The 11,379-nt window shown below is 41.5% G+C and overlaps 1 protein-coding gene across 1 annotated transcript; it reads right to left on the bottom strand.

The window, feature by feature from the left end:
* Window positions 1–3,998: 3,998 nt before the first annotated feature.
* LOC109201872 (serine protease 27-like) lies at window positions 3,999–8,295 on the bottom strand. The gene is made up of 4 exons (XM_019357593.2): window positions 8,211–8,295; window positions 5,037–5,057; window positions 4,635–4,847; window positions 3,999–4,114 (listed from the first exon to the last, which is right to left on the bottom strand). The coding sequence occupies exons 1-3, from the start codon at window positions 8,278–8,280 to the stop codon at window positions 4,681–4,683; spliced, it is 258 nt and encodes an 85-aa protein (XP_019213138.1). The 5' UTR covers window positions 8,281–8,295; the 3' UTR covers window positions 3,999–4,114; window positions 4,635–4,680.
* Window positions 8,296–11,379: the final 3,084 nt, after the last annotated feature.

The following is an 11,379-nucleotide window of genomic DNA, read 5'->3' as shown; positions in this document are numbered from 1 at the left end:
TGAACTGCTTATGCATTTCTGGGAGTTCCTTTCCCAACTAACTAACAACTAACCTTTTTACCTTTCCACCAGAGGTCTTTTTGTAGAGCTGTCATGGTGATGACTAGATCAGGGGTTTTGGGGGCATACCGCCCCTTTAAGAGCCGCCTTAAACTAGAACACATAGGCCGTATCCCAATTCAGGGTCTGCAGCCTTAAAGGCCACATTTTAAGGCCGATTAAGTCACAGCGACCTGACGAAGGCTGTCCCAATTCAAAGGCTGCTCAAAATGTGGCCGTCAAATACGTCCTTCATTTCCTTGAATTTTAAGGATGCGGTGTTGTAGACTTTGTGGCCCAACATATCCCAGAATGCATAGCGCGGCAGTGGGTGTGGATAATTTTGCCAAGAAAAAGTGGCGGAAGAGTGGCGCCCGAAGAGTAAACTTTTAAAAGTACTAAATATTATGTCACTTATTTATGTGCAAATGTTTAATAACAAAGAACAATAAAACATTCAGTCAGCAAAGTTACGTGACATTAGCGATGTTAGTACTAACGTGGTTTTAAAGCCTTTACTTTAAAATATACGCTGTTCAATAGTTGACCTTAATCTTACAGAGAATGTTATGATTTTATGGCTATTTAAAGTAAGCACTGAGAGGTCAAAGGAGTTTGCAAAGAAAAGCGTCTGGACTTCTTTAAGTTGCTTGAAGACGTTTCACCTCTCATCCGAGAAGCTTCTTCAGTTCTAAGGTCAAATGGCCGAGAGTCCCAGATTTAAACCCAGTGGGAGTATCCCCCCAAGTGGACACACAGTGGACATAGATGGCCTCTTTCACTCCTCTTTCAAACCATCTGTCCTCTCTGTCCAATATGTGAACATTGGCATCCTTGAAAGAGTGACCTTTGTCCTTTAGATGCAGATGGACTGCTGAGTCTTGTCCTGTGGAGGTGGCTCTTCTATGTTGTGCCATGCGCTTGTGAAGTGGCTGTTTGGTCTCTCCAATGTAGAGGTCTGGGCATTCCTCGCTGCACTGTACAGCATACACCACGTTGTTCAGACTGTGTTTTGGAGTTTTGTCTTTCGGGTGAACCAGTTTCTGTCCGAGTGTGTTGCTGGGTCTGAAGTACACTGGGATGTCGTGCTTGGAGAAAACTCTCCTGAGTTTCTCCGATACACCGGCTACATAGGGGATGACAACGTTGTTGCGTCTGTCTTTCTTATCCTCCCTCGCTGGTGTCTGATCTTCTTTTCTGTGCCTCTTTGCTGACTTTATGAACGCCCAGTTCACCTTGGCTCATGTGATTAGAGGATCACCAGGGGGTCCTTTGTCCCTCCTTGGGGGGATACTCCCACTGGGTTTAAATCTGGGACTCTCGGCCATTTGACCTTAGAACTGAAGAAGCTTCTCGGATGAGAGGTGAAACGTCTTCAAGCAACTTAAAGAAGTCCAGACGCTTTTCTTTGCAAACTCCTTTGACTACGATGACCTGGATGAATGAGAACCTTCACAGACATAAGCACTGAGAGAAATTTAGTAATGCCAACATATTAAAACAACAATATTTGTCTCTTATACATAATACATTTATATATACAGTGTCAAAGGAACCTGTCTTTAAGTGAAGATTTAAGGTGACAGGAAATATAAATTAATGCAGCTTGAATCTTTACTGAAGCTCAGTATTTGAAAGAGTTCATTCACTGCTGTAATAACTAATAATGATTGAAATAATAACTTTAATATTGGCCATATTATATTTACATTACCAAAGTACTGATGACTTTAGTCTCATGAACAACATTAGGTAATTGTTATTTACTAGCTAATCTTAAAATGAGTGTTCAGTAAAGAAATGAAGCCCAATAATCATGATTTCACAGTCCCGTGGTCTCAGCCTCAGATACTTATCAAATCAAAGCTCATGTAGAAACAAACAAACAAATAAACAAAAGGCTTTCTCCTTCATTTCTGTCAAACAAAGCTGCATGAAACGTTTCCAGCTGTTAGTATCATGGTTGCTAGGCAACCTGGGCAGAGGCTAGACCTTCCCATTTCACAAGCCTCACACTTCCGTCCTTAGCGGTCTTTGAGTACGCGGCCCTTGAGTACGCGGCCCTTGAGGACTGTTAAGGCTGCGTACTTTAAGGCTGCAGACCCTGAATTGGGATACAGCTAGACAGAGCGCTGTGAGTGGGAGGCATTCCACAGAGATTCTGAAATGCGTCACGTGTGTGTGTTTAATAGTCATTTACTGTGAGCCGTACTGACAAGTGGTTTGGCAGGGGAGCTAGCTTGCTGTATGATTCCTGTATGTGTATTTGTCCTAACGCATCGCTTGTGTCAGGGACCTGGATCTGAGCGACCCTGGGTCTATAAGCAGTTATGGACCGATTTAATATATGATGTATGTTTGCTGCACTGTGCTGTTCTTGTGTTCTTCATGCTTGTATGTATAGGCAAGTGGGCGTGTCTGTGAGTGTGGCTGAGCATAGGGTTTCAGGCAGGCTTGGTGGGTGTGTCCCATTTGGAGGCTGGCCACACCTGTAGCTAATGAAGCCTCGTCGGGGAGCTACTTAAGAGTTTGGGTGAGCGCTCCTCAGCACGGGATCGTTGTGTGAGACTCCACGTCAGTGTTCTTCGTGAGCCAAGTTAAGTGAGTGCATGCCTGCAGTGGTTAAGTGTCCTAACGGTTGCTTCCACTAGTTTTGGGTTAGTGACAATTCAAAACCTGCTGTTGAATTTGTTAAAATATGGCATACTTTATCATTCTGTTAAACATGGAACCCCAACGTGGGATCTCTCGATTTATTGTTAAATTTAAGCCTTTCTGCAATCAGAAAATAAAAAACCCAAGAATCCTTCCTGTGTCCTGTCTCATTCCCCATGACCGGGCCACATATATGATTTCCTGGTTATAGTTAAAAAACTGCATCTGTTCTGTTAGTAAATTACACGCAGCTCGATATAGTCTCTCTTGGCAGATCAGGTATTTTAAATAGAAAGGAACTGACTGCATCTGTGTGCACCTGAAAAACTAAGAAGAATAATCTGTAAAAGGTGAAAATGTGCCAAACAGGTAACAACAATCACCTGACAGGAGTCCTTTCCTCCTGCACTTAACCCGGCACAGATCATGTTGTCAGTGATTGTTCCCACTCCATAGTTACAGTTACACTGTCTGTTTCCCACAACAGGAACCTCCACCTCCATCAGGTTTTGTGGAGAAGGAAGCGACACTGAAGGGGTAAAATAAAAATCTGTTTAATAAACAGCGTGTGACAGATTAAAGGTACAAACCAGAACAGTAAACAAAGGATCGTTCCACTTCGTGGCATTTATTCTGGTGGTGAATAGGTTTTATCTCAAAAGATTTCCCACTTTCAGTGGTCACAAGACAGAAAGCTGTATATATTAAACCACCAGACAAATCTGATTAAAAGTAAAAAAAAATGCTCAAACAGTTCTTTAAAGTGTTTTTGATGTTCTGTTTGTATCTCTGTATTTGATGCTGCAGACATTTCCCAAATATTTCAATCCATGTTTTAGTGTTTATAAAGTCTGTTTCCCCTCCACGTGCACAGGTTTATCATCAAAAACAAAACTGCATGAGGCCAGTTTTTTTTTTTTTTTTTTTTTACAAACATTTCCTTTGAGGTTGGCTCAGAAATTTGGTGTCTTTTCTATCAATTCATAAATCATAGTTTCTGAAACTTATTTAGGCTTCTCTTCAGCAACAGAATCATGAAATAAGCAGACAAAGGCCTCCTTTATGGATACTTTGGAGAAGCTGTTTGTTTGCTGTCATCCTCAGAGAGAAAGGGATCCTCAGACAATACTAATCTGTTCAAACCAGTGACCCACCTCCACTTCCTATAGTGCCCCAGCCGGTGACCCAGCTGTTAACACCGCTGTAGAAGGTGCTGTCTGAAGCTGCCAGGCAGACGGGAGAAATGTAGCTGGTGAAAGTCACTGGTGAGGAGAGCTGCAGGAGGCAGATGTCGTTGTCATTGGTAACAAAGTTGTAGTTTGGATGTTTGATGATCTGTGTTACTGTCCGAGACACTGCATTGGGATTAGATCCCTGTAGACTCTGAAGGCCCAGATTCACAGTCAAACCATTTACAGCACTGCTGAGATCATCAGGAGAGACACAAACAGTGCACAGTTGTGATTGTTAGAAACATGAAAACATATAAAAAGTTTGACTTTCTGCCCTTTTAAATATTTGAAAGTGATCGTTTTAATAATATATACATTTCATTGCATGAAAATTCAATGTGTTTAACAGAAAATTCAGGAACAGTTGAAAAAAATATTTATATATAAATATTGATCCTTTTACCCCCCTGAGCCCCCAGATTAGGACCCTCCATAATCTCTTTAAATCATGTTTAGTGTGCAGCTTCAGCCTCATTAACGGTAAATGGTAAATGGACTGGTTTTTATATAGCACTTTTCTACTCTTCTGAGCACTTAAAGCGCTTTATACAACTTGTGCATTCACCCATTCACACCCATTGCAGACCCTAGGTGCTTTCTAACTGACATTCACACACATTCATACTCCGATGGACGCATCGGGGTTAGCATCTTGCCCAAGGATATTTGGCATGCAGACTAGGGGAAGCCAGGAATTGAACCACCAACCTTCCGATCAGTAGATGACCTGCTCTACCACCTGAACTACAGCCACTCACTTTTGAAAGCAGTGAGCAGCAGTCAGCACCCACTGACTGTTAATGAGGGATCCTCCACAGAAGTGGGACCCAGATCTTTGCAGACTGACCTGCCAGGGCCAGCTGCCAACAGGGGCCACCTGTCCTCCTACAATCCTGGTGTTCAGAGACGCCTGACCACAAACTGAAGACAGACATTAAAACACAGAGTGAGCATTACTGTATGAGCTGTAAACTCTCAGCATTACAAACTGCTGAGTGAGGACACAGTGATCCTGGGAGTCTACAGTTCACTCACAAACTAATATTCATATGAAACTAAAGATTTATTACACATAAAAGTAAATCATTACACAAAGAAACTTTATCTTACCATCCAGCTGTGACTCAGACTCTGAAACACAGAAAACAAGCAATGTTTAAACAAAAAAATCTGCATTCATCTGTCTGTGGTTTGTTCATTGTCTGTAATAATAGTGGGGAAATTCAATATCTGTGGTTAGCTAAAAGCATCCAGCAGTGAGTCAGTCCCCATGGGGAGGGGCTGTAGCTGCTAGCTGTCTGTTTGGCTTTACCTGAACTCGACCTCTGGGCTGTTAGAGCATTTTTAATGACATAATCTGATCAATAACACAGCTGCTGTGAGGTTACTGTACTAGCAGACCCTCCAACCCACGTAGCAAAATTGGTATGGCCTGGATCTGGCCCACACAATGTCCTTACACATGGCACACATACTGCAAAGAATGGTGACCCATGTGGGGGCCCAGATCTGGTTTCCCAGATGTGGCCCACACATGGGCCAGCACAAGGCCATTTGCAGACACACTGGTGATCCTGTGCTGGCCCATGTGTGGACTACCTTTGGCAAACCTGATCTGGGCCACCAAAGGGCCGTCATTGTGTGTGGTATGTGGGCCATGTGTAAGTTGTGTGCAGCCACGGGCCAGTTGTAGACAAACTGCTGGCCCTGTGCTGGCCCAGAACAGTTTCAGCTTTGGCCCCAGATGTCAGAATAATGTGTACCTTAATCAAGCCATGTAATAACAACATGTGCCAGAACATGCAAAACAGTGCACAAGTAACATGACACATGTTCAGATAGTGAATGGGCTGACTCTTATATATCACTTTTCTAGTCTCCCGGATTCCTTAAAGTGCTCTATACAACAATCACACACTTTCTCTACACTGAGTGCTCCCTAACTACATTCATAAACATTCACAATCTTGAGATACAGACTAGAGGATGGATCGAACCACTAACCTTTCAATCAGTAGGTGACCTGCTCTACCTCCTTAGCTATAGCCACCCAGTGGTAAACATAAGTAAACCGTCACGAGGTTTTGGATAAAGTGTACACTCACAAACCTGTCAAACCTGCATTTGAAACGTTGGCTACCATAGCAGTATAGTATTGCAACATGGCATCTGGGTCTTCTAACAATCACACACTTTCTCTACACTGAGTGCTAGGAAACTAGGAACATAAACAGTGCCATCATTGCCAGACCTGGCCCACATCTGGTTGACATACACTCTGCCATGACACCGGTCAGTCAGAAGTGCCAGCTTGATGCCAGATCCAGGGAAGACCTGTTTTCTATGGGCCTGGGCCACAGCTAGCGTGTGGCTAATAGTGGATTTTTCTTTCTTCCTCCAGGAGAGGCGAGCGGAGAAGCGAGTTGGGGAGCACACACACTAAGGGAGTTACAACATGGAACGCACTGGGAGCAAGGGACGAGCACGGTTGGAAAATTGCACTTTTGAGTGAATTGTTGGACTTCCCTGTCTGTTTCACTGTAAATAAATGCACTGTGTTTCTGTGAAGAAGAACCGCGCCTGGGTCCCCTGGCTATCTCTGATTGGTTTAGTCCACGATAGGGGCATAATGTGCGTCTGTTGTTGACCACACGGAGAGTTGCAGAGATTTTTTTATTTTTTATTTTTTTTGTTACCCGAACAATTGGTCGCACTGGTGCAACCAAACATTTTTTTTAGTCGCACCATTGAAAAATTTGCTCGCATTTGCGACCAAATTGGTCGCACTCTAGAGCCCTGAAGTAGTTCATTTATTATTCGTGGTTAGTTTTGACTGTATTTCCAAGAGTTTGTTAGTTTTCTGCTTTTTTTATTTGGCTAGATTGAAGGTGCTATTCTAAGCAAGTTAGCCTGTTAATTTTGAGTGTTCTAATTTTTCAGTAAGATGTTAATAAATAGAATTTATTATGAAGAATCTTCATATATATTTTTTATATAAATATTAACAGTGGACAGCTTCCTTCATCTGTTAAATGCAATCTCTGTAGTTAGACTGGTTTTACCACCTCTTCTGAGAGGATTGTTATCATGTAGTTGTTTTCTGATAAAGATCAGTGAACTCTTTTCTTTAAAGTTTTCTGATCTTTTTGTGTGTTTATGTTTATATGTGTTCTCAGCTCAGCCACTCATTGTTTTTATAGTTATCTTTTCATTTTCCACTCTCCACAATTACTCCATTGTTCGATAGAAAAGGTCTTTCAGAACATTTCTGGGAGAGCCTGTTCTGATTCACCTTCTAAACCAGTTTGGACACAAACGATGCGGCACCTTATCAGAATCTAACGCAATTCCTGCACTGAGCTGTGACAAATTAAACCTGTTATCACATCTTCAACTACCACAACAAACTGATGCGCATCACAAGCCGTCACACTTTTTCATTTAAATAATTGTTTTAGAAACATCTCAGCTGGTTAAAGCTGCAGCTAATAATCCCATAAATGACTGAATTTAAGAAATAAGCCAACCATCTTTTCCCCTTAAATATATTTCCAATTCAATATTAAAGACACACATTTTTTACATTTTAACTAAAGTGATACAACACTCCAGTCCACATTGTGCAGACTGAGATATGATCATGAAAGTCGATCTAAAATATTTACTAAATCTGAAACTCGACACTAAATAATGACTGGGTAGCTTTAATTTTATTGAGAAATATTTATAAAATAAACTTTTACTGTTGGAGGAAATTAAAAATAATCCTTTCGGTTTCTTTTTTCAGATGCCATTAGATCGATTCATGTAGTAAAGACAGCAGCTGGAGAAAGCGGTCATACGCTCAGAGAGCAGTTTTAAAGTTATAAACAACCATCAAATAATCATTATTAAACGTTTTTAGTTTTTTAAACATTTATAGCCTCATGAATAAATCTCTGTGCATGACTCAAAACTGACTGATTAAATCATCAAAAAATAAACTGAATTGAAAATGAAAGTAAAAAAATGAAACAAAGCTAAAATAAAATAAAGCAGCTCTAATAACTGTGAGACAAATGCTGATGGATGGAGAACAGTTCAGCCTCTCAGCTTCTGCCTAAACCAAACGGTTTAGGAACGGTTAATCTGTGTTTTAGCTTTCATAACCAAGATAAAGATGAACCTAAAACACAACACCAGTCCTCCTTTTCCTGCAGTCTCACTTTAAATGAAGCGATGTGCTCCTGAGTGTTTTCACCCTCTGAGTCATACCTGATGCAGGTGTGTGCAGAGAGCTCTTACCTTGGGGCAGGAGCATCAGCCCAGCAGCCAAACACATCACTTTGTAGAAAGCCATCACTGTAAGATCCATACCTCCAGACCTGCTGAGACATAAATAACCTTCCTCTCTTTGTCTGCATTAAACACACCTCTCAGATTCCTGTCTGGCAACACACCCAACGCCTCAATGTGGGTCACCTGATCTTCCTCACATCAAACACGCTGTATTAAACAGGAATTTCAGCTTTCAGGGAGCAACTTTTTTACTGATGACTAACTTATTTTTAGAATTAATTATTAATTTTACATCATGAAACCAAAATCCTGCTACAGACTGAAGTATTTTAAAAGCTGAATAATATAAATGTAGTGATTTTAAAAGTCTGTTTGCAGTTTAGGAGCAGCAAAGATTAGTTTCTCTTTGTGTCAGCCTGCTGCTCAGGACACCTGAGAACATGTAGTCTACGGTGTTGTTTTTTGTAATTAAAGTTTTTTATTATTTTGAACATTAAAAAAAACATAACATAACAACCCAAAACAACAAAAACCACACTCAGCGAAAAATTAAATAAATAAATAATTAAGTAAATAAATAAATAAACTGTTGCACACACAAGACCCTTAATTCTTAATTCAGACTGTATCTCACATTGTCATCATGTTGTAGACCCATACAAACTGCTCTTGACGAAGGCGGTGGCACTTTTCTCCTCTCTTCCTCCTCTCCTCTCCCTTAGCTTCCCTGCTTAGCCTCTTGTGTCCTTGTCTAGTCTCGTGTTTTTTGTATTACTTTTCCCTGGAACACTCTCTCACAGTCTGTTCTCTAAAACCTAAAGAGGAATTATGGATTTGATCAACTGGTCTCTGAATGCGATTGACACCCTTTTCTCAACGAGAAGTCTGGGCTCGGGTGAGCCTGAGTGCTGAAGATATCTACCTATTCGGAACCATGATAACAGGGTTCTTGCTGATCTGAGCTGGCTTGGCCCTGGTTTATCGAAGAATTAAGGAAGCGGAACCGGCTGTTCAAACCTCCACAAGGCTGCCCGCTGGGATTGAAACGATGGGACGAGGCGTGAGTTTCTCAAAATGGGCTCATTGAGTGCAGCATGGATAAGATCTTGGAGAAGCTTACGGCTGCTGTGAATACTCAGAATAAGACCTCTGAGTGCAAACTGAATTACATCTTGGAGGGGCTCGCTCGGAATAACACCTTTGAGTGCAAATTAGATCACATCTTGGAGAAGCTCACTGCAGTCATGAGTTCTCAGAATCGGCTCTTTGAGCACAAGCCTACTGTGAGGTACGGTAACTCCAGCATCAAGTTTGGTCTATTAAACATCCGCTCTCTCACTGGTAAGGGACATCTCGTACATGATCTCCTCTGTGATCGTAAGTTGGACTTTCTTTGTTTGACTGAAACATGGCAACAGCCTAATGACTTTGTTTCTCTCAACGACTCCACTCCATCTGAGTTTGTTTACACCTGTCAACCTCGCATCTCGGGGAGGGGCGGAGGTCTCGCAATAATTCACCGGAGGCACTGGAAAGTGCTCCCTGTCTCTGCCCCTCCCTCCCATTCATTTGAATATACTGCACTACAGCTCCCTGGATCTACCCCCATCATCATATGTACTGTTTATCGGCCACCTAAGCCAAACAAGGAGTTTTTAAATGAATTTTCTGCTCTTCTCACTCATTTCTCTATACTTTCTCCAAATCTGATCATTGCTGGTGACTTCAATATTCATATGGACAATAATAAAATCCCTCTTTCCAGAGATTTTACCTCCTGCCTGGAAAGTTTTGGGCTTCTACAGTACATAAAATTTCCTACCCATTCCAAAGGTCATATCCTGGATTTGGTCTGTTGTTCTGGCATTACCCCCACCCATTGTAAAGCCACATTGTTTCCTCAGTCTGATCATATGTTTATTTCTTTTGATGCAAACGTAACCGCTTCCAAAACCTGTATCTCTCGTAATATCACTTTTAGGAAAATTAGTAATATCAACCCAGCTGTTTTTTCATCTGCCGTCCATGACCTTCCATCTATCCACAGCTCCTCAACCCCTCATGAACTCGTTTGTCATTATAATGTCAACCTTCATAACCTTCTTAACATATTTGCTCCCCTTAAACATCGAACTGTCTCATTTTCCCGTTCAGCTCCATGGTTTACCTCTGACCTGCGTCACCTTAAAGCTAAAGGACGCCAACTCGAACATCTATTCAAGAAAACCGGACTTACTGTACATAAAGAAATACACGATCATGTTTTGTTCTATAAGGACTGCATTTCCTCAGCCAAATCTGCTTACTACTCTGGTTTAATTAGTTCTAATGAAGGTAACTCCAGGTCCCTCTATTCATTGTTCAGTAAAATTACAAAACCTCCAGACACATTCCCCTCCCAGATGTATTCTGTTGATTTTTGCAACTCTCTTATCTCTTTTTTCACTTGTAAAATCTCAGACATTCACCATCAACTTAACTCTTTAGGAGCTCCTGACTCTGAAGTAGACTTCCTGGTTCCCCCGCTGTCTTCCTGTCAGTTATTTTCAAGCTTTACTCTTCCCTCCATAACTGACGTATCTAATCTCATTAAAAAATCTAAGTCATCCAACTGTCAACTTGACCCTCTCCCCGTTGTGTTAGTTAAAGCCTGTCTTCCCTCGTTAGCACCTCTCATAACCAGCATTATCCATTCCTCCCTGAACACTGGAATTGTTCCTGAAGCACTGAAAAAGGCTTCTGTTATCCCAATTCTCAAAAAGCCTGGTGCAGACCCCAATAACTTTGATAATCTTCGCCCTATATCAAATCTCCCCTTTATTTCAAAAATTCTTGAAAAAGCTGTCGCCGCCCAGCTTCATTTACATCTCAATGACCATAATCTCTATGAACAATTTCAATCTGGTTTCCGCCCCAATCATAGCACAGAAACTGCTCTGTTAAGAATTACCAATGACCTTCTGATGGCAGCTGATTCTGGTCTCCTATCCATTCTCATCCTTCTTGATCTTAGTGCGGCGTTTGATACCATTTCTCACAATATTCTCCTGAACCGGTTAGCTTCCATTGGTATTAGTCATACCCCCCTTGCCTGGTTTACCTCCTATCTCTCAGACCGCACTCAGTTTATCCAACTTAAATCCCATTCTTCAACTCTCTTTCCTGTTTCTGCTGG

This window comes from Oreochromis niloticus, linkage group LG4 (genome assembly GCF_001858045.2).
Source record: "Oreochromis niloticus isolate F11D_XX linkage group LG4, O_niloticus_UMD_NMBU, whole genome shotgun sequence".
Classification (NCBI taxonomy): Eukaryota; Metazoa; Chordata; class Actinopteri; order Cichliformes; family Cichlidae; genus Oreochromis; species Oreochromis niloticus.
The sequence above is the reverse complement of the archived record's forward strand: the minus strand, read 5'-3'. Positions and strand labels throughout refer to the sequence as shown.

Coding starts and splice junctions, on each gene's coding strand:
- LOC109201872 (XM_019357593.2), bottom strand. CDS start 8,280: ATGGATCTTACAGTGATGGCTTTCTACAAAGTGATGTGTTTGGCTGCT. Junction 5,058..8,210: donor GCTGATGCTCCTGCCCCAAG/GTAAGAGCTCTC, acceptor TCTGTGTTTCAG/AGTCTGAGTCACAGCTGGAT. Junction 4,848..5,036: donor GTCTGAGTCACAGCTGGATG/GTAAGATAAAGT, acceptor GTCTGTCTTCAG/TTTGTGGTCAGGCGTCTCTG.